Raw genomic sequence first — 23,339 nt, 5'->3', positions numbered from 1 at the left:
GATTGGGGACAGGAGGAGAAGGGGACGACAGAGGATGAGATGGCTGGATGGCATCACTGACTCGATGGACATGAGTCTCAGTGAGCTCCGGGAGTTGGTGATGGACAGGGAGGCCTGGCGTGCTGTGATTCATGGTGTTGCAGAGAGTCGGACTCGACTGAGCGACTGAACTGAACTTAACTGATTGTGATAGTAGCAGTTTTTCTGATAATAACGGTCTAATAGTAGCAGTATTTCTCTGATTCCCAGACGTAACAACTAGTTTTACCCTAGGAACATGGTAAAAATCAAAAGCAGTGAGGGTAAGCTATATTTTCTGCTAAACAACTGACTTCCTAATCTTACCTTCCTATCTCTCTAAATCAAAGATGTATTCATGCTTTCTGATATGACATACTTTTTGTGGATTTAGAAATCTATCAAGTTGAAAAACTGCAAGGGTCATGTTTGCTACTAGGATTGAAAGAGTATTCAATATATCTTTTGTAAAATTAAAAAAGAGGATTGTATCTATAAATAAACCATCTTCTTTCTGAGATAAATTTCAGTGAGGTAGGTAAGAAAAATTGTTACTTTAGGGATGAGGAACTTTGGGGTAAGGAGGATGGATGGAAGTGTTATACTTTTCAAGCTATTTAAATTTTGTAACCTAGATGTGCTTCGTGTTTAGTTATTATGTTGACAGGTTTTCCTGAGCACTGCATCCATTCACTTTTATGATCCAGTATGCATTAATTTAAATTTATTTATAGGTAGTTAATTCTAAAATAATTATTCCATATGCTTCTTCTTTATAGGAAAAAAATGCTTTAAGTTTATTTCATGTGGTTACATGATTATCATTACTATCAAAACTTCAAATTGTGGCCAAATATGATATTTAATAAAGCCTTAACATACTCAGAAATTTCAGGGTAAAAATATCCAATTAATCTACAAGACATTAAAAAAATATTGATACTGTCTGTGACTATATATCAACTTAGTGTTCAGAATTATTCAAATTGTTTAGTGGATAAGTGCACCCCAAATAAAGACACTCAATTAATGAAGATAACTTGGGCTTCTCAGGTGATAATCTGCCTACCAATGCAGGAGACACAGAAATCATGGGTTCATACCCTGGGTCAGGGAAATGTCTTGGAGTATGAAATGATAACCCACTCCAGGGTTCTTTCCTGGAAAATTCCATGGACAGAGTAGCCTGGCAGACTGCAGTCCATGGGGTTGCAGAGAGTTAGACACAACTGAATGACTGAGCATGTACAATAAGAATAACTTGCCTTTCTTTGCTCAGTTTTTTTTTTTTTTTTTTGGAAACCTCAGAAAAATAAAACACTATCTCCAAAAGATTATCTGTTGAATGTAAACACACAACTTATTCAATTATCACTAGCTAGGGGGGAATGAAAGAATATATACTGAGAACACATGTTTGAAGAATTGGTTTTGGATGCAGAATTGCTACCTAGAAATAAAATACAGTAGAGTGACAGCACATCATTTTAGCACTAAATTTCTCAGTCAGTGAGTCACCGAGTCATGTATGACTCTTTGTGACCTGATGGACTGTAACCCATGAGGCTCCTGTCCATGAAATTTTCCAGGCAAGAATACTGGAGTGGGTTGCTATTTTATACTCCAGGAATTTCTCAGTAATTATAGGAAATTAAATCAGAAAAAAATCCTTTTTTCTCTTAACCTTAAAAAATATAAAGATGGCATTGTACATATGTCTCGTATTTTTTAAGAGAAAAAATATAACACAGATTCATAGTTTTTCTATAAGCTTGATGTCATTGACCTCTTTGAATTTCCTTGTTTATGAGAGGTTGGGGAAGGAAGAAAACAAAATATCTTTTTTCAGTGCTTCCAGTTTAGTCACCATGCCAGCATCCTTCCTGCTAATCCTCCACCAGCCTGCATGAAGTTATTATTAATTATCCCTATTGCTTGTGAGTTAACTGAAATCCAGAGAGATTCTTAAAATTTCCTAAAGAAATGAAGCTGGTGAAAATTAGAACTCACGTTTATCCAGATTGATGGAACACATTTTTAGAGTTAAAGCCAAGGAAATATGGTTTTTTCACAATCAAAGATGTTACAAACAAGGACCTGCTGTATAGCACATGGAACTCTGTTCAGTGTTATGTGACAGCTTGGACAGGAAAGGAGTTTGGGGGAGAATGGATACATGTATATGTATGGCTAAGTCCCTTCACTATTAACCTGAAACTATCATGATATTGTTAATCAGCTCTACCCCAATACAAAATAAAAATAACAGAAAAAAAATGGTTACAAAGTCCACTGAGGACAGGTAGCTTGGAGGTTGGAGAATGAGGGCATCTTCCTGCTCATTCTGCTCAGTTAGAAATGTGGAATTATATGTGGTTATCATGAATAGCTAGTCATGATTTTAATGTTTGACCTTGGGATGAATTTCTTGCAGAAAACGTGATTATTCTATTTCTCAAAACTCCCCATGTATGTTAATTACTTCATCATACTAATTACCTTTATATAGAGAGGAAGGGGAAATTGATGTTTATTATACAGAGAGCTTGAGGGCACATTATTATAAATTGGATTATTCTGCTCAAATGCTAACTTTTCATTGAAGTCTAGCAATATCAGGAACCCTACCCCACCAACCCACACAGTAATTTAACTTTAATGCTTGGTTCCCTCCCCTTATTAAGATATACCAGCTCTAGTCTGGTATCAGGACTCCCTTTTATTTGGCTTAGACAATAGATGACAAGCATCATAGTCTCTCAACTTTTAGTTGTCTCTATTTTTAAGTGACATCCTAATTAGTTAACAACATGCTAGAAACTATCACATTTCTCAAGTTCTCATCTTCCTTTTCAAATATTTGGACATTTGACCCCATCAGCCTCCTGGAAGCCCAACAGACGTCTGTATATTTCTTATTATTAACATTATTCTAGCATCTATCTTGATTGCTTTTTAATTCATCCAGTAGTCTTAGTAGATATATTAAGTAGATATAACTTTTAAGTATGGTCAGGGTATTCTGCATACTCTATCTGATCTGCAACTCTAGGGAACTGAGAAAAACATTCACAACATAATGCAGAAAGATAAGAAACATAAGAAATTACAATATTCAAAAATTACAAGTACATACTATGTGGTGGAAAATGTGGACTTAAGAGAATAGAAAAATCATTGCCAGCTGAGGCATGGATCTGAGGCCAAAGGAAACTAGAAATTCACATAAATGGCAATTTGAAGAGGGTATGAATTCCAGATGGAAACATTTTATATGGAAAGATACAGAATAGGAAATCTTGCTATGAAAACATCAGGTAAGTTAACTTGATCAGAAAATAGAGGTCAATTGAGGGATAATTGAAGATAAAGTCAGTTGGAATTAAAGTCTGAGAAGGCCTTGAAATCATAGACAAAATGTTCAAGGTCTGTCCTGTCAAAAATATTTGTGTCAGAAGAATCTCTTGGTTAAAGAACTGTGTTTTAGTAAAATTAATTTGACAACAGTTTGAGGGCAGGCTGTAGAAAAAGACATCTATTTTGAAAGTAATATATTAGTTCAGGCATGATAAAAATCAGGAAGTTGCAAACAACAACAAAATGAAAACTGAGAAAAGTTATAAAGGAAGAATCTAAGATTTCATAAAAAATATTAAGTGACACTTCTGTCATTCCAAGTCTAGTCCAATCCTAGACTAAAAGCGTGACATTCAAACTTTTGATGTTTGATGTATGTGTCTGATGATGCCAAGCTGCCATTATAATGTTTTAGGTCCATATTGCCCCAAACGTATAGCCCTGCTTTCTTAGGCAGAAAATGTGCTGATTTCACTTCTGCATTGCTCTTGAAACCTAGACAAAGCACTGTATGAATTCAGGATATATGTGTTGAATTTAAAAAATCAGTAAATGAATTTGATGACTTCATCTTATCTATCCAAATGGGTCTTTTATGGTTACCAGTTAGAAATGTCCTTGGTCTTTTTATCATCCTCCTGTAGATCTCAACTTTGTTCTTCTGTGCTCATTTCCTTTGTCTAGAATGACAAACTCTTTTATTCACTATAAGATCTTTAAGGAAATAAATCTTTTCCTATCCAATTATCAGTTATTGTCCTTTAAAGTCATATCTACAGTCTAGCAATTGTTTATTGTCTTAATGTTGAGCTCTAGCTGATTGCCATATCTAATAGGATAACTTCTCAGAGAACCAGTGTGTATATAACCTACTTTAATGTGCTCTTCTTTCCATCATTGAAAGACACTGAGAGTGTTAGTTTCTCAGTCATGTCTGACTCTTTGTGACCCCATGGACTATAGCCCGCCAGGCTCCTCTGTCCGTGGAGTTTTTCAGGAAAGTATACTGGAATGGGTAGCCATTCCCTTCTCCAGAGGATTTTCCCAACCCAGTGATTGAACCCAGGACTCCTGCATTGCAGGTGGATCTTTACCATCTGTGTCACCAGGGGAGCCCCAATTTCCATCACTGGGTAAGTGCATAAAAAGCATCAAGTGACTGATTTTGATTGATTATCTCTCCACTTTCCTCCTTTAAAGACATCATCAGCTGGTGAGATAATAATGATGGTTAATCCTAAGTCAACTCCCTAGGATGAGTATAAGGAACAACTTTCTATGCATTCATTGCTATTGTGAAAAGAGGTGAATTGTAAGTGGCAAAATAATTTGTTGAGGATGAGAAATTATGTTGGTTGATCACTGTTAGGATTCTAAGTACTTACTGAAAATAATTAAAGAAATCATTGACTTATATGTGCTGATGGATTTACATTAGCCATGGTTTCTTAGAAAAGTAATTCTTAAAGTCATCACAAATAAAGTTAGAAAGAACATTCAGAAATAAATTATTTAAAAATATTTTAATAGTATATAAAACTAGATCGCATAGTTTTCTTTAAGAGATTTTTTAAAAATTAAATCCTTCTCAAAAGATAGCAAAAGTTGCAATTTTCATTCCAAGATACTGAACAGAGTGGGAAACAAGATGTTACACAAATGAAGAATTTAGAAGATATTTAACTGCTAGGATATCATGACCAGAACAATAGGAGAACCTCAGATCTGTTGTTGTTCACTCACTCAGTGTGCTCAACTCTTTGTGACTCCATGGACTGCAGCACATCAGACTTCCCTGTCTTTCACTATCTCATGGAGTTTACTCAAACTCATGTCCATTGAAATGATGATGCCATCCAACTATTTCATTGTCTGTCATCCTCTTCTTCTCCTGCCCTCAATATTTCCCAGCATCAGAGTCTTTTCCAATAAGTCAGCTCTTTGGCATCAGGTGTTAAAGTATTGGAGGAAGCTTCAGTTTCAGCATCAGTCCTTCCAATGAAAATTCAAGGGGGGTTTACTTTAGAATTGACTGGTTTGATATCCTTGCTGTTCAAACAACTCTAAAGAGTCTTCTCCAGCACCATAGTTCTAAAGCATCAATTCTTTGGTGCTCAGCCTCCTTTATGGTCTAACTCTCATACCCATACATGACTCCTAGAAAAACCATGGCTTTGACTATACAAACCTTTGTCGACAAAGTGATGTCCCTACTTTTAAATTTGCAGTCTAGATTTGTCAAAGCTTTTCTTCAAAGGAACAAGCATCTTTGAACTTCATGGATGTAGTCACCATCTGCAGTGATTTTGGAGCCAAATAAAATAAAGTCTGTCCTTGTTTCTGCTTTTCCCCCATCTATTTGCCATGCTCAGTGGTAAAGATTCCACCTGCAATGAAGGAGACCCGGGTTCAGTCCCTGTGTTAGGAAGATCCCCTGGAAAAGGAAATGGCAACCCACTCCAGTATTCTTGCCTGGAGAAGCCCATGGACCCAAGAGCCAGGTGGGCTGCAAAGAGGGTTGTAAAGAGTCAGACACGACTGAAGCAACTTATCATGCACACACAATGGGACTGGATACCATGATCTTTGTTTTTTGAGTGTTGAGTTTTAAGCCAGTTTTTTTCACTCTCCTCTTTCACCTTCAACAAGAGATTCTTTAGTTCCTCTTTGCTTTTTGCCATTAGGGTGGTGTCATATGCATATCTGAGGTTATTGATATTTCTCCTGGCAGTCTTGATTCCAGCTTGTGATTCTTCCAGCCCAGTATTTTGCATGATGTACTCTGCATATAAGGTAAATAAGGCATATCTAGCTCCTTGAAATAACAATTCATAAAATATACTGTACAGATGCTTGAGGTGGTTAAATAATCTCCTTTAGGAAATATATGCTTTTGGTATATAATCTAACTTTTGAAACGGAGTGGCTCTTCGAACCAAGCTCAGAGATAAAACCTTATAAGGTATAAAAACTAGGAGATTTTGTTTAATGATACTGATAAATATTATCTCCTCTTTATAAGCACCAATTATAAATTGGTTAGGGCTTCCCTGGTAGCTCAGCTGGTAAAGAATCTGATTGTAATGCAGGAGACTCCTGTTCAATTCCTGGGTCAGGAAGATCTTCTAGAGAAGGGAGAGGCTACCCACTCCAGGATTCTTGGGCTTCCCTGGTGGCTCAGATGGTAAAGAATCTGCCTTCAATGTGGGAGACCTGGGTTCAGTCCCTAGGTTGGGAAGATACCCTGGAGGAAGGCATGGCAACCCACTCTAGTATTCTTGCCTGGAGAATTGCTATGGACAGAGGAGCCTGGAGGGCTACAGTCAGTGGGGTTGCAAAGAGTTGGATGTGACTGAATGACTAAGCACAGCGCAGCACATAAATTGGTTAGGCCCTCTTCTTCATAGTACAAATAATTCTTGGGAAGTTGACTTTTATTAGTCATAAGATCTTTTAGTAATCATTTCATACAAACTCCAACAGATATTTCCTGAATCCCAGCTTGTGATTATTATGAAATTCATAAAAAGATTAATAAAACTTATATTCTGCTATTATAAAGAATACTAGTGGAAGTGGGGAATGGTAGATAAATCTGAAGATAGGATATTTCAATACACTCTTTGCAGTATGCTCAAGGAGATGTGAAGGTACAGAAGAAGGGCCCCAGAGTGGTGGGTAAATTCATTTGAAGGATTTTAACATTTTCCTTCAAATCCTAGCTGAGCTCACTAGGAGAGAGGCTCATGATAGACATCAACATACTTAAAATTAAGGGACAGCCTAAGTGACATGTTGAGCATAGAAAGTTAAAGCTAAAATACATAATTATAAGGTCAAAAGACCTTATAGGGGATGTAGCAATACCAAACAAAATATTCCTGGTTTTATTATTGTGATAAGATGTTACTGTAAGATTTTTTTAAATTTAGGCTTTTATATTGCTTCATTCTTTTAATATAAAATATTATGTTTTCAGAACTTTATTTGTAGATAAAAAACTACCAAGAAAAATTTCCCAACCTAATTACTTCATATACATTCCTTTAAATATATGATGCATCAAAAGCAATTGCTTATCATCTCTTGTTTTGATTTGTAAACATTTTTAACATGATAAAAGGTCAAGGGACAAGTATTTTCTGAATACCATAATTCATCTTATTAATTTCTATTAAAGAACAAATTTCCTTGAACAGAATAAAGATAAGTTACTCAAATTAATTTTAACCATTATATCACATAATTGAAAGAAAAACAGTTTTTCTCTCCAAACAGCTTTTATTATTATTGGATTGTTAGTCATATAGCTAAAGTTTTCAGGGAAAAATTTTAACTTATTTATTCAACAATATTTATAGAGCAGGGCTTCCCTAATGGCTCTGGGGTAAAGAATCCACCTTCCAATGCTGGAGACTTGAGTTTTATCCCTGGGTCAGGAACATAGTCTGGAGTAGGAAATGGCAATCCACTCCAGTCTTCTTGCAATCTTGCCTGGAAACTCCCATGGACAGAGGAGCCTGTTGGCTACAGTCCATGGGGTTGCAAAAGAATCAGACATGACTTAGCAACTCAACAACACCAACAACGGTATGTGCATATCTGTGTGTGTGTGTGTATGTGTGTGTGTATTCAGTTCCGTTCAGTTGCTCAGTTGTGTCCGATTCTGTGACCCCATGGACTGCAGCACTCCAGACTTCCCAGTCTATCACCAACTCCCAGACCTCACTCAAACACATGTCCATCGAGTCGGTGATGCCATGCAACCATCTCATCCTCTGTCATCCCCTTCTCCTCCTGCCCTCAATCTTTCCCAGCATCAGGGTCTTTTCCAAAGAGTCAATTCTTCACATAAGATGGCCAAGTATTGGAGTTTCAGCTTCAGCATCAGTCCTTCCAATAAATATTCAGGACTGATTTTCTTTAAGCTTGACTGTTTGGATCTCCTTGCAGTCCAAGGGACTCTCAAGAGTCTTCTCCAACACCACAGTTCAAAAGCATCAGTTCTTCGGCACTCAGCTTTCTTTATAGTCCAACTCTCACATCCATACATGACTACTGGAAAAACCATAGCTTTGACTAGATAGACCTTTGTCAGCAAAGTAATGTCTTTGTTTTTTAATATACTATCCAGACTTGTTATAGCTTTTATTCTGAAGAGCAACTGTCTTTTAATCTCATGGCTGCAGTCACCATTTACAGTTATTTTGGAGCCAAAGAAAATAAAGTCTGACACTGTTTCCATTGTTTTCCCATCTTTGCCATGAAGTGATGGGACCGGATATCATGATCTTAGTTCTCTGAATGTTGGGTTTTAAGTCAGCTTTTTCACTCTCCTCTTTCGCTTTCATCAAGAAGCTCTTTAGTTCTTCACTTTCTGCCATAAGGGTGGTGTCATCTGTGTATCTGAGGTTATTGATATTTCTCCCAGAAATCTTGATTCCAGCTTGTGCTTAATCCAGTCTGGCATTTTGCATGATGCACTCTGCATATAAGTTAAATAAGGAGGGTGACAATATGCAACTTTGATGTACTCCTTTCCCGATTTGGAACCAGTCTGTTGCTCCATGTCTGATTCCAAATGTTGCTTCTTGACCTGCATGCAGATTTCTCAGGAGTCCAGTAAGGTGGTCTGCTATTCCCATCTCTTGAAGAATCTTCAACAGTTTGTTGTGATCCAGAGGAACCAGAGATCAAATTGCCAACATCCACTGAATCATGGAAAAAACAAGAGAGTTCCAGAAAAACATCTGTTTCTGCTTTATGACTAAGCCAAAGCCTTTGACTGTGTGGATCACAATAAACTGTGGAAAATTCTGAAAGAGATGGGATTACCAGACCATCTGACCTGTGTCCTGAGAAATCTATATGCAGGTCAGGAAGCAACAGTTAGAACTGGACATGGAACAACAGACTGGTTCCAAATCGGGAAAGGAGTAGGTCAAGTCTGTATATTGTCACCCTGATTATTTAATTTATATGCAGAGTACCTCATGAGAAATGCTGGGCTTTAGGAAGCACAAACTGGAATCAAGATTGCCAGGAAAAATATTAATAACCTCAGATATGCAGATGACACCACCCTTATGGCAGAAAGAGAAAAACTAAGGAGCCTCTTGATGAAAGTGAAAGAGGAGAGTGAAAAAGTTGGCTTAAAGCTCAAAATTCAGAAAACTAACATCATGACATCCAGTCCCGTCACTTCATGGCAAGTAGATAGGGAAACAGTGGAAACAGTGACTGGCTTTATTTTTCCTGGGCTCCAGAATCACTGCAGATGGTAATTGCAGCCATGAAATTAAAAGACACTTACTCCTTGGAAGGAAAGTTATGACCAACCTAGATAGCATATTGAAAAACAGAGATATTACTTTGTCAACAAAGGTCCATCTAGTCAAGGCTATGGTTTTTCCAGTGGTCATGTATGGATGTGAGAGTTGGACTATAAAGAAAGCTGAGCACTGAAGAATTGATGCTTTTGAACTGTGGTGTTGGAGAAGACTCTTGAGAGTCCCTTGGACTGCAAGGAGATCCAACCAGTCCATCCTAAAGGAGATCAGTCCTGTGTGTTCATTGGAAAGACTGATGTTGAAGATGAAAGTCCAATACTTTGGCCACTTGATGTGAAGAGCTGACTCACTAGAAAAGACCCTGATGCTGGCAAGGGTTGAGGGCAGGAGGAGAAGGGGACAACAGAGGATGAGATGGTTGGATAGCATCACCGACTCAATGGGCATGGGTTTGGGTGGACTTCCGGAGTTGGTGATGGACAGGGAGGCCTGGTGTGCTGCAGTTCATGGGGTGGCAAAGGGTCGGACAATACTGAGTGACTTAACTGAACTGAGTCTTCAACAGTATGTAAACTGAGAAGTTCCGCATGCTCATGCTGGATTTAGAAAAGGCAAAGGGACCAAAGATCAAATTGCCAACATCCATTGGATCATAGAAAAAGCAAGCAAATTCCAGGAAAACATCTACTTCTCCTTCACTGACTACAATAAAGCCTTTCACTGTGTGGATCACAACAGACTGTGGAAAATTCTTAAAGAAATGAGAATAAAAGACCACTTACCTACCTCCTGAGCAACTTGTATGCAGGCCAGGAAGCAACAGTTAGAACCAGACATGGTACAATGGACTGGTTGACAATTGTGACAGGAGTGCGTTAAGGTTGTATATTGTCACCCTACTTATTTAATTGATATGCAGAGTACCTGATGTGAAATGCCAGGCTGGAATCAAGGTTTTTGGGAGAAATATCAATAACCTCAGATATGTAGATGACACCACCATAATGGCAGAAAGCTAAATGGAACTAAAGGGCCTCGATGAAAGTGAAAGAGGAGAGCAAAAATGCTGACTTAAAACTTAAAACATTTAGAAAACTAAGATCATGGCATCTAGTCCCATCACTTCATGGCAAATAAATGGGCAAAACATGGAAACAGTGACATGTTTTATTTTCTTGGGCTCCAAAATCTCTGCGGATAGTGACTTCAGTAATAAAATTCAAGGATGTTTGCTCCTTGGAAGAAAAGCTATGACAAACCTAGACAGCATATTTAAAAGCAGAGACATAGTCAAAGCTATGGTTTTTCCAATAGTCATGTACAGGTATGAAAGTTGGACCATAAAAATGCTGAGCACTGAAGAATTAATGCTTTCAAATTGTGGTGCTGGAGAAGATTCTTGAGAGTTCCTTGAATAGCAAGGAGATCAAACCAGTCAATCCTAAAGGAAATCAACTCTGAATATTCCCTTGGAGGACTGATGCTGAAGCTACAGCTCCAACACTTCAGCCACCTGAATCAAAGACCTGACTCAGTGGAAAAGACTCTGATGGTGGGAAATATTGACAGCAGGAGAATATGGAGGTGACAGAGGATGAGATAGTTAGATGGCATCATCAACTCAATGGACATGAATTTGAGCAAGCTCCAGGTGTTGGTGATGGACAGGGAAGCCTGGTGTGCTACAGTCCATGGGGTCACAAAAAGTTGGACATGACTGAGTGGCTGAACTGAAAATACTCACAATAAGTGTTAATGGGAATATGATCTGTTTTTTTAAATATAAATTTATTTTATTTTTTTATTTTTTTAATTTAAATTTATTTATTTTAATTGGAGGCTAATTACTTTACAATATTGTGGATATGATCTGTTGACTTGAACTTTTTAGAACCTGGAGTGGTGTATTCAGGGGGATTAATGTGAAAGTGGTAATGGAAGACAAGAAAGAAGGGTGGTGTGCAGTTATGTTGTGTCTTCTATGGCTGCTGCACCAGCCAGGAGAGAATAAACAGGTCTGAAGTTCCTAGACTCCTCACATTTTCTTCCAGCCTCTTAGCTCTCACCTTGCTTACTGTGGTTTCAGCGAACAGTGTGCACAGTGAGATACAGCAAGACAACTGGTGCTGTGAGCAGGATGAAGAACAATGCATTGTAAGAAACGTGGGTTTGATACCTGGGTCGGGATTCCCTGGAGAGGAAATGGCAACCTACACCAGTATTCTTGCCTGGAGAACCCCATGGACAGAGGATCCTGGTGGGTGACAGCCCATAGGTTCTCAAAGAACCGGACATGACTGAAGCAACTGAGCAGCAGCATGGCAGCATGGATGAAGAAAATAAAGTTCAAAAGGTGAAGTGACTTGTCCAAAGTTGCTCACTTCATAGGAAGGCTGGGACCAAACTGTTGTCTGATTTCAAGTGCAGCATTTTAAAAATCTCATCCCAGTGTAATCCTATTCAAGTGCTTTTGCTTGGATAGTGGGAAATATTGGCATAGTTTTCAGTGTGATTCCAGGACTCTACTCACATGTCACCCAAAGAGATTCTGTCCATACGTATTCAACTTCTGGTCTCTGATTTTGTTTGAAAGAAAAGAACTGTTGGTAAAATAATATTTTAAAATTGCTGTATTAATACATTTGTTCCTGTGACATTATGTAATATTGACTATATTTAGTAGCTACCCTCGGATGTTCCAGGTAAGGTGGGTAGAACTTTTCCTTCTCTATCAGGAGGAGTATTTATATGGTGTCTTCCTAGGTTTGAAGGTTAAGAGTGGGGTCTGTAGCAGTCTAATGGGCTGTACTTTAATTGGTTGGATATTTGTGTGAGACTAAATAGCCACTTACCACTGTCATTCCAAAGGAGAAAAAAAAAATGCAGTAAGGTAAAGAAGATCTGTGTTGTCATGACAGTACTTTAACATTGTAATAATTAAAGCTTCTCCTAGCTTACTAGCTAAACTCTGACTTAGAACAGGCACTATTTACTCTATAATTAGGGTACTGGCTTACTAGAATGAAAATCTTACTACTGTTAGATTCCTGTTAGAAGGGGCTTACAGCTGCACAGTTATAGTCAGTGACATAAGAAATAAATTATTGATTTTTTAGGGGGAGGATAGACGGAGAAGGCAATGGCACCCCACTCCAGTACTCTTGCCTGGAAAATCCCATGGGTGGAGGAGCCTGGAAGGCTGCAGTCCATGGGGTCGCTGAGGGTCGGACATGACTGAGCGACTTCACTTTCACTTTTCACTTTCCTGCATTGGAGAAGGAAATGGCAACCCACTCCAGTGTTATTGCCTAGAGAATTCCAGGGACAGAGGAGCCTGGTGGGCTGCCGTCTATGGCGTCGCAGAGTCGGACACGACTGAAGTGACTTAGCAGCAGCAGGGGGAGGACAGAAGATTAAATTTTATTGAAAAGCATAGGGAGGTGAAATCATGGATCAATTTATAAAAAATAAGAAAAAAAATTTTGTGGGGTTTTTTTGCTTGCAAAAAAAAAATTAAATTGCTGCATAAGTGAAAATGATTTTTGCAGAAACATTAGATTGTTTAGTTAAGTATTCCAAATCTCTTAAGAATGTTGAATGTATAAAGTGGGATATACTAGATCTATTTAATAATTCACAGCAATATATACTACCTGTATTCCTTTTAAAATTCTTATTATTTCCTGATGATTTGTGACCCTAATTTAAGCCCCTGATCTTATATATCTGGAATAGAGTCAAGATTAAAATACATTTTATAGCGTATTCAACACATTAAAATGGGATCAATCTGAGGAAGCAGATCACTTCAAGCTTTAAGTCAGTCAGTAAAGACTTTTATATTTATACTCAAATACTGAAACTAAAATATTGAATTATTTTAGTTTTGAATTCAGTATAGTTTAATTAGGAGCAAATTCCCTCATCTGAGATAAAGTAGTCCTAGTTTGTTTTTGTATAGAAATAATTTTTTAATTATTATCAAGTTGAAAAAGATATAATGACATGAGTAAAGGATTTTGACATAAGCGCTGGAGAGCTATTGAGTGTAAGAGAGAGCTGAAAGAAGGAAAGCCAAACTGAAGGCTACTGTAGAAAGCAAAGTATGAGGTGATGAGAATCTGGACTGAATAGCAATGGAAATGAAGCAGAATAGGCAATTATATGAGACGTCTCAAAGCAGCAGATCAACAGGACTTAGAAAGTTGAGCAAAGCCCATGAATTAAAGGAAAGGTAATTCAAAGCATACTGCAGGATTCCAAGCATAAATGATTGAGAAAACTGTTAGACCTGTTATAAGAGATTATAGAAGAGATAACAGATTTGAAAGCAAAATAGAGAAAATAATGAATTTGCTTGACTTTGGGGCTAAATTAGGACATTTGTTTAGAAATCCCTCTTGAAGACAAAGAGATCTGGAACTAAATTTTTGTCTATATGAGATATATCTATATCTCAGAAATCTCTAGGAATCATCAGATTTAAGATAGTAATTATAGCCCAGGAACTGATTATTAGTCTAATGCAGTGACTGAAAAAAATGACAGAAAACCTGGAACTAGACCTTAAGGAAACACATAAGTTGACATGGCTCATGCTAGAAATCATGCAGAAAGTATAAAAGAATCAGATCTTAATGCAAGTCACAGTTAGGTGACAATTAGTAAGGTGACAATTAATATATATATATATTTATATATATAATGTTCTGGAAATGTTGATGAGATAAACAGTAACTGAGTATATGAAATTCATTTTGAATTTTAAGAACTATTATTTAACCCCAAATTCTAAAATTCTACAATCTTTCAATCCTTAAGAGTTTCTGAAGCCACTGTATGTTGAAAAAAGTAAAATGTCCTCATTTTGGCTGTCATAATTATATTTTGAAAAGTAAACATTAATTTGGTTAAATGTTAGAAATAACACAGTGTAAGAACATGTGGACTTATGTCTTTAATATTGACACTAAAATGGAAATTCATAGGACCAAAATATCCAGATGAAAAGAAACCAGTCATCTGAATGATTTGTTTGCATAATGTTTACATCTTGATGCACGCAGGTAATTGATAACATTTATAACATTTTGTGTAATATTGAACTTTTTTGGTAATCCTCTTTCTTTGTAATTGTGCTTATGATGGTAAGTAAAAATACCAAGAACTTGTAAATTGTGCATTTGTGTGCTTTAGGTGTTTCTATAGTTTTAGGAGATTTTTTCTTTGAATACTTCATCCCTGGTGTTTCAAAAGTACTGTGTGTATATGTGTGTGTGTGTGTGTGTCCATCTGTTTATTGCTGTCGATAGAATACTTCATTATCATGGGTGTGGGGAAGAGTTTTTATGCCACTTTATGTAACATTATTATCAAAACAATCTACCTAAATGATTTTTTGTGTGTATATATATATATGTATACAGACACAATTCCTTCAGAAGACACCTACCAAGGCAAATGCAGGTTTCCAGTGTTGATTTTGGCATGGGCACAGAACCCATTTTACAAAGAGGAGAAACAACAACCAGCATTGGGAGAATAAAACCAGAGCTCTACAAACAGAAATCAGTGGACTCTGAGGACAACAGGAAAGAAGATGTCAAAACCTGTGGAAAGCTTAATTTCACCCTCCAGTATGACTATGAAAATGAACTTCTAGTGGTGAAAATTATCAAAGCCTTAGATCTCCCTGCTAAAGACTTCATGGGAACTTCTGATCCTTATGTGAAGATGTATCTTCTTCCAGATAGGAAAAAGAAATTTCAGACTCGTGTGCACAGAAAGACTTTAAATCCTCTGTTTGATGAAACTTTTCAGTTTCCTGTAGCATATGATCAACTAAGCAACAGAAAATTACATTTCAGTGTGTATGATTTTGACAGATTTTCTAGACATGACATGATTGGGGAAGTGATTTTTGATAATTTGTTTGAAGCCTCTGATCTCTCCAGAGAAGCCACAGTATGGAAAGATATTCATTGTGCTACCACAGTAAGTTATAATAACACCAATATATTCCTTTTATTTGACCTGCAGTGATATATAAAACTAATTTTTACCCAGATTAGTTTAAAAAGTTAGGGAAATTTTGTCCTAAATACCTGCAGTGTATGAATTACATATGTACATACATAATTCAGGCACTTAACACTAGGTAATGTTAGTAACTGTGTACATAAAAAAATCTTTTCTTTTAATGTCTAACCTTTGTTTCTACACTTCTTGTTTTGAGGAAGTTCATTACTTCACCATACTGGACAGTTCTTATAATTTGCCAAAAGTAGTAGTCCTTTTCACTTGTAAAATATTTATCTTTAACTTATTCTCTACAGTCAATTTCCAAATAGTTATTATTGATTTTAATTTTTTAAGACGATTTCATTCCTCAGGTTTAACCTAAAATGTACTTTGATGCCATTTGGAAAGGCCTTGATTGAGCTTAAAGCAGCCCACTCCTTCAGAAGCTTTTGTGGAATTTGTAAAATTATACCATTTGAAATGGCAAATAATGAGGAAGTGATTGTTTACATTCAGTTCAGTTCAGTTCAGTCACTCATTTGTGTCTGACTCTTTGCAACCCCATGGAATGCAGCACCCCAGGCCTCCCTGTCCATCACCAAATCCCGGAGATTACCCAAATTCATGTCCATTGAGTCGGTGATGCCATCCAACCATCTCATCCTCTGTTGTCCCCTTCTCCTTCTGCCCTCAATCTTTCCCAGCATCAGGGTCTTCTCAAATGAGTCAGCTCTTTGCATCTGGTGGCCAAAGTACTGGAGTTTCAGCTTCAACATCAGTCCTTCCAATGAACACCCAGGACTGATCTCCTTTAGGATGGACTGGTTGGATCTCCTTGCAGTCCAAGGGACTCTCAAGAGTTTTCTCCAACACCACAGTTCAAAAGCATCAATTCTTCGATGCTCAGCTTTCTTTATAGTCCAACTCTCACATCCATACACGACCACTGGAAAAACCATAGCCTTGATTAGGTGGACCTTTGCTGACAAAGTAATGTCTCTGCTTTTTAATATGCTGTCTAGGTTGTCATAACTTTCCTTCCAAGGAGTAAGAGTCTTTTAATTTAATGGCTGAAATCACCATCTGCAGTGATTTGGGAGCCCAAAATAATAAAGTCAGCCATTGTTTCCACTGTTTCCCCATCTATTTGCCATGAGGTGATGGGACTGGATGCCATGACCTTATTTTTCTGAATGTTGAGCTTTAAGTCAACTTTTTCACTCTCCTCTTTCACTTTCATCAAGAGGCTTTTTCGTTCTTCTTCACTTTCTGCCATAAGGGTGGTGTCATCTGCATATCTGAGGTTATTGATATTTCTTCTGGCAATCTTGATTCAAGCTTGTGCTTCATCCAGCCCAGCATTTCTCATTATGTATTCTGCATATAAGTTAAATAAGCAGGGTGACAATATACTGCCTTGATGTACTCCTTTTCCTATTTGGAACCAGTCTGTTGTTCCATGTTCAACTGTTGCTTCCTGACCTGCATACAGTTTTCTTAGGAGGCAGGTCAGGTGGTCTGGTATTCCCATCTCTTTCAGAATTTTCCACAGTTTATTGGGATCCACACAGTCAAAGGCTTTGGCATAGTCAATAAAACAGAAATAGATGTTTTTCTGGAACTCTCTTGCTTTTCCATGATCCAGTGGATGTTGGCAATTTGATCTCTGGTTCCTCTGCCTTTTCTAAAACCAGCCTGAACATCTGGAAGTTCACAGTTCATGTATTGTTGAAGCCTGGCTTGAAAAATTTTGAGCATTATTTTACTAGCATGTGAGATGAGTGCAATTGTACGGTAGTTTGTGTGTTCTTTGGCATTGCCTTTCTTAGGGATTGGAATGAAAACTGACCTTTTCTATTCCTGTGGTCACTGCTGAGTTTTCCAAATTTGTTGGCATATTGAGTGAGCACTTTCACAGCATCATCTTTTAGGATTTGAAATAACTCAACTGGAATTGTTTACATTAGGACTTGTCTTTTTCATTGTAAAATGATTTTTTGATTATAAAATAATTTAATATAAAAATTTGAAAAATAGAATAAAAATATGCAATTAAATAGCCTATAATGCCATGAATTAATATGTAAAAACTTGGCATATTGCTATTTGTTTTTCTATAAATGTTTGAAAGTAATTAAAGTCAATATAAGTTTAAACTTTCCCATGCTTTTTTTCAGATGATATTTGTTTTAGTACATGATGTTCAAGATATGATCCATTTTCCCTAGTGAGTCTTTTATTGTTGAACATTTAAATTAGGCATAAGTTTGTTTATACTAAAAATTGTTGCATTCTTTTTACAGAAATTTCTTTTATATTCAAGAATATTTGTCCAGAATAGAACTGGAGAAACAGAATTAGTGAACTGGTCTCCTAGGAGGTTAGATTGCTAATTTTTTTCATTTATTATTAAATGAAGGTATTTAATTTTTTACTGCCAGGCTGTCTTTATGTATTTAACATCTTTTATAAATGTTTTACCACAAATGATAAACTTAAAAAAGTTGAAATTTTAGAGACAGAAGTTATTTAAAAAATAAGAAAACTGTTAAATTTGAAATAGCTCCTCTTGTAGTACACTAATATTTGAGGTCAACACATTTCCATTATAAATTATACAGATAAATTAAATAAAAATTTATGTTGTCAGTTTATTGCATTACATCATCAAAACATTTTAGCTTTTGGGATTTTATTTCATCGTCTCCACTGTGATTCTCTATTAAGGAACAAACTAGATTATATTTCAAAGGAACATTGGAACTTTTTGATTTCATATAATTTTTTACCTTATTACTTATATATATTCCTACAGGAATAACAATGGTGAAGAGGGAGTTGTTACTGTTTTAAACATATGACATATTCTAGAATTATAAAATGCAGATAACAATTAATTGTTGGGTTATTTCTCTTGATTCTCCAATCTTATTCCTTCTTTTATTTATTCAGCAACTATTTGCTGATTACCTACTCTGTGTTTGACATACTCTGAGTACTAGGAATGTGAAAAATGTTACCATAAAAAATTGTTTGACATACATTCTGTTCATATATTTTGGATCAGAGGTAGGTAACTCCTAAATGAAGTATAAAAATTAGCATAATTTTATAGGTGACTGATAGTGGATTTTCTTTTTAACATTTATATGTTATTTATATGTTCCATAATTGGTCCTTAAAAACATAGTAAGGATTCCTGATGGAAGCTTCAATTTTTGACTGTTTATAGAACATAAACTGTTTTTTGGTGAACATAAATGAACTCCTCAGTTTTATTTTTACTTCTCCCATATGATTCAGGTATTACTTTTTTATTTCTGCTGTAAAACTTACCACAAATATAGTGTCTTAACACAAATTTATCACGTCATACTTCTGTAGGTTGGAAGTCCAACATAGGTCTTACTGGACTGAAATCAAGGTGTTGGCAGGACTCTGCTCCTTTCTAGAGGCTCTAGGGGTGATGCATTTCTTGCCTTTTCCAGATTTTAGCAGTCACAGGAATTCCTTTGTGTCGATTGAGCCCATGTGAGCAGTCAAGGATAAGCTTCCCATCCCAAGGTTTATAATCTTAATCATATCTGCAAAGTCCTTTTTTGCCATGTAGGTAGCATACTCAGGTCTTGTTATTAGGATGCAGCCATCTTTAAGGATGCCTTTATTTTGTCTGCCATGGCTATAGACATTTTCATTTCAGTATTCTGGATATAAAAGGAAGTATGAGAATAATAATTTGTATTATTAAATTATTCTAGTCAAATGATGTTTCCCTTTGACTGGAACATGGAGCCACGCACTGTTCTAGATACTACTTATGACTTTTTGGTTGTGAAGATAGTGACGAAACCCAAGTTTCTTGAATATGGAACCAAAGTTCTCAGTATGCACTAGTATCATCTTTTAGGTTAATGTAGTATTTAATTAAAAATTCTCTTCAGCTTTTGAGAAATTATTAAGCATTTTATATCCTCAGATTAATAAAAATGAAAAAAAGAACGAGTTGAAATTTGCTTAGGAAATTGTCTTTTCCTACTCACACATCTTTAATTTTAAAAAATTCACACAGAAATTATAGAGTTTTCTAGAAAAAAGGAGAAAGGAATGAAATAGTAATGTAGTCATATGCCCTCACTAAACACTTGTTGAATAATTAACTTAGCATATTTTCATATAAGGTCAGTAAAAGAATGTATGTTAGTACAAACCTCCCAGAGGGGAAAAAAAACAATGCAATGAAGTACTTTATTGATATGTTTGGTTATATTTGTTGCCATTAACTACTTTCTGTAGACAAAAAAATTTTAAAATTATTGAGTGTGTAGCACAAATTCATATGTGAAATAAGCCAGAAATATTAATATTTTAAATTTATTGTTAATAATCCTATCAGGTTGAAAAAAGAGATACATATCAGGTATAAATGTATTACTAATTATTTCTATACAAGTAGGATTAACATTTTTATCAGGAATTAGCAGGTTTTTAAAATTTAAATTGATTTATTTTAATTGGAGGATAATTACTTTACAATATTGTATTGGTTTTGTCATACATCAACACGAATCTGCCATGAGTGTACACGTGTTCCCCATCCTGAACCACCTCCCACCTCCCTCCCCATACCATCCCTCTGGGTCATCCCAGTGCACCAGCCCCAAGCATCCTGTATCATGCATCGAACCTGGACTGGCGATTCGTTTCTTATATGATATTATACATATTTCAATGATGTTCTCCCAAATCATCCCACCCTTGCCCTCTCCCACAAAGTCCAAAAGACTGTTCTATACATCTATGTCTCTTTTGCTGTCTCACATACAGGGTTATCATTATCATCTTTCTAAATTCCATATATATGTGTTAGTATACTGTACTGGTGTTTTTCTTTCTGGCTTACTTCACTCTGTATAATAGGCTCCAGTTTCATCCACCTCATTAGAACTGATTCAAATATATTCTTTTTAATGGCTGAGTAATACTCCATTGTGTATATGTACCACAGCTTTCTTATCCATTCATCTGCTGGTGGATATCTAGGTTTCTTCCATGTCCTGGCTATTATAAACAGTGCTGCAATGAACACTGGGGTACACGTGTCTCCTTCAATTCTGGTTTCCTCAGTGTGCAGGTTTTTTTTAAATTTCAGGTTGAATGACTAAGAAAACAGTAAAGTTGTATCTTTATTTTGTGCAGAAAATTAGTTATCACTTTAGAGCTCGTCTCATTGCATGTTAAAAACATGGTAAGCCAATCAGCACTTCACCTAACATAGAAATATCTCCAATGTAGGAAAAAATCACATTGAAGGACAGTGTATACACTATACCTCTACTTCTAAAATGGGAAAGAAAAATATATATTTGCATTGAGTTATATATGCAATAAAGGTCTTTATAAGCAGACATAAAAATTTAATACTAGCAGGAAGAAAAGGGGACGACAGAGGATGAGATGGCTGGATGGCATCACTGACTCTATGGACGTGAGTCTCAGTGAACTCCGGGAGTTGGTGATGGACAGGGAGGCCTGGCGTGCTGCGATTCATGGGGCTGCAAAGAGTCGGACACGACTGAGCGACTGATGTGATCTGATTGCATGTGTCCTTCGTAGCTCAACTGAAAAAGAATCTGCCTGTAATGCAGGAGGTCCTAGTTGGATTCCTGGGTCAGGAAGATCCCCTGGAGAAGGGATAGGTTACCCACTCCAATATGCTTGGGCTTCCCCGGTGGCTCAGACAGCAGAGAATGCAGTGCAGAAGATCTGGGTTCAATCCCCAGGTTGGGAAGATCCTCTGGAGGAGTGCATGATAACCCACTCCAGTATTCTTTCCTGGAGAATCTCATGGACAGAGGACCCTGGCAGGCTATAGTCCATAAGGTCACAAAGAGTCAGAAACAACTGAAGCAACTTAACATGCATGCAGGCAATGTGCTTAGCTGCCCAGTCGTGTTGGACTCTTTGTGACCCCATCGACTGTAGCCCATCAGAGTCCTCTGTCCATGAGATTCTCCAGGAAAAAATACTGGGGTGTGTTGCCATGCCCTCCTCCAGGGGATCTTTCTGGCTCAGGGATGGAACCTGCATCTCTCTCTTACATCTCTTGCATTGGCAACTGGGTTCTTTATAACTAGAAACACCTAAGAAGCCCAATAATAGTCACTAGTGAAGTCGTTCAGTCGTGTCTGACTCTTTGCAACCCCGGAGACTGCAGCCCACCAGGCTCCTCTGTCCATGGGATTCTCCAGGCAAGAGTACTGGAGTGGGTTTCCATTCTTTTTCCAGGGGATCTTCCCGACCCAGGAATCGAACTCAGGTCTCCCACATTGCAGGCAGACACAGGCAGACGCTTTAACCTCTGAGCCAATTACCTATTGGCAAAAATGGTAGAAACTCGATGAATATGGAAAAGGAGTAATTTGTAATATATTACTTTATATACATTTTATGTTTCAGTAGTTCAGTTCAGTTGCTCAGTCGTGTCTGACTCTTTGTGACCCCATGGACTACTGCACACCAGGCTTCCCTGTCCATCACTAACACCCAGAGTTTGCTCAAACTCATTTTGGTGATGCCATCCAACCATCTCAACCTCTGTCATCTCCTTCTCCACCTGCCTTCACTTTCATCACAAGGCTCTTTAGTTCTTCACTTTCTTCCATAAGGGTGATATCATCTGCATATTTGAGGTTATTGATATTTCTCCCAGAAATCTTGATTCCAGTTTGTGCTTCATCCAGTCTGGCATTTTGCATTATATACTCTGCATATAAGTTAAATAAGTAGGGTGGCAATACACAGCCTTGACTACTCCTTTCCCAATTTGGAACCAGTCTGTTGTTCCATATTCAGTTCTAACTGTTGCTTCTTGAACTACATGCAGATTTCTCAGGATGGAGGTAAGGTGGTCTGGTATTCCCATCTCTTTCAGAATTTTCCAGTTTGTTGTGATCCACACAGTCAAAAGCTTTGGTGTAGTCAATAAGCAGTAGATGTTTTTCTGGAACTCTCTTGCTGTTTTGATAATTCAGTGGATGTTGACAATTTGATCTCTGGTTCCTCTGCCTTTTTAAATCCAGCTTGAACATCTGGAAGTTCACAGTTCACGTACTGTTGAAGCCTGGCTTGGAGAATTTTGAGCTTTACTTTGCTAGCATGTGAGATGAGTACAATTGTGCGGTAGTTTGAACATTCTTTGGCATTGCCTTTCTTTGGAATTGGAATGAAAACTTACCTTTTCCAGTCCTGTGGTCACTGCTGAGTTTTCTAAATTTGCTGGCATATTACTGAACTGAACTGAACTACTGAAACATAAAATGTAAATAAAGTAATATATTATGATGTGAGTAGAACACATTAACAGAATCATCTTTTAGGATTTGAAATATCTCAACTGGAATTCCATCACCTCCACTAGCTCTGTTCATAGTGATGCTAAGACCCACTTGACTTCACATTCTGGGATGTCTGGCTCTAGGTGAGTGATCACACCATCATGGTTACCTGGGTCATGAAAATCTTTTTCTATAGTTCTTCTGTGTATTCTTGCCACCTCCTCTTAATATCTTCTGCTTCTGTTAGGTCCATACCATCTATGTCTCTTATTGTGCCCATCTTTGCATGAGATGTTCCCTTGGTATCACTAATTTTCCT

The 23,339-nt window shown here is 37.0% G+C and overlaps 1 protein-coding gene across 1 annotated transcript in view; it reads left to right on the top strand.

Moving 5' to 3' along the window:
* Window positions 1-23,339, top strand: part of SYT10 (synaptotagmin 10) — a 113,186-nt gene that overhangs the window by 38,691 nt on the left and 51,156 nt on the right. Inside the window, exon 3 of the mRNA XM_006047329.4 lies at window positions 15,092-15,659. Within this exon, the coding sequence (XP_006047391.1) occupies window positions 15,092-15,659 (568 nt within the window). The remainder of the gene's footprint in view (window positions 1-15,091; window positions 15,660-23,339) is intronic.

This window comes from Bubalus bubalis, chromosome 4, assembly GCF_019923935.1.
Source record: "Bubalus bubalis isolate 160015118507 breed Murrah chromosome 4, NDDB_SH_1, whole genome shotgun sequence".
NCBI classification, from domain to species: domain Eukaryota; kingdom Metazoa; phylum Chordata; class Mammalia; order Artiodactyla; family Bovidae; genus Bubalus; species Bubalus bubalis.
The sequence above is the reverse complement of the archived record's forward strand: the minus strand, read 5'-3'. Positions and strand labels throughout refer to the sequence as shown.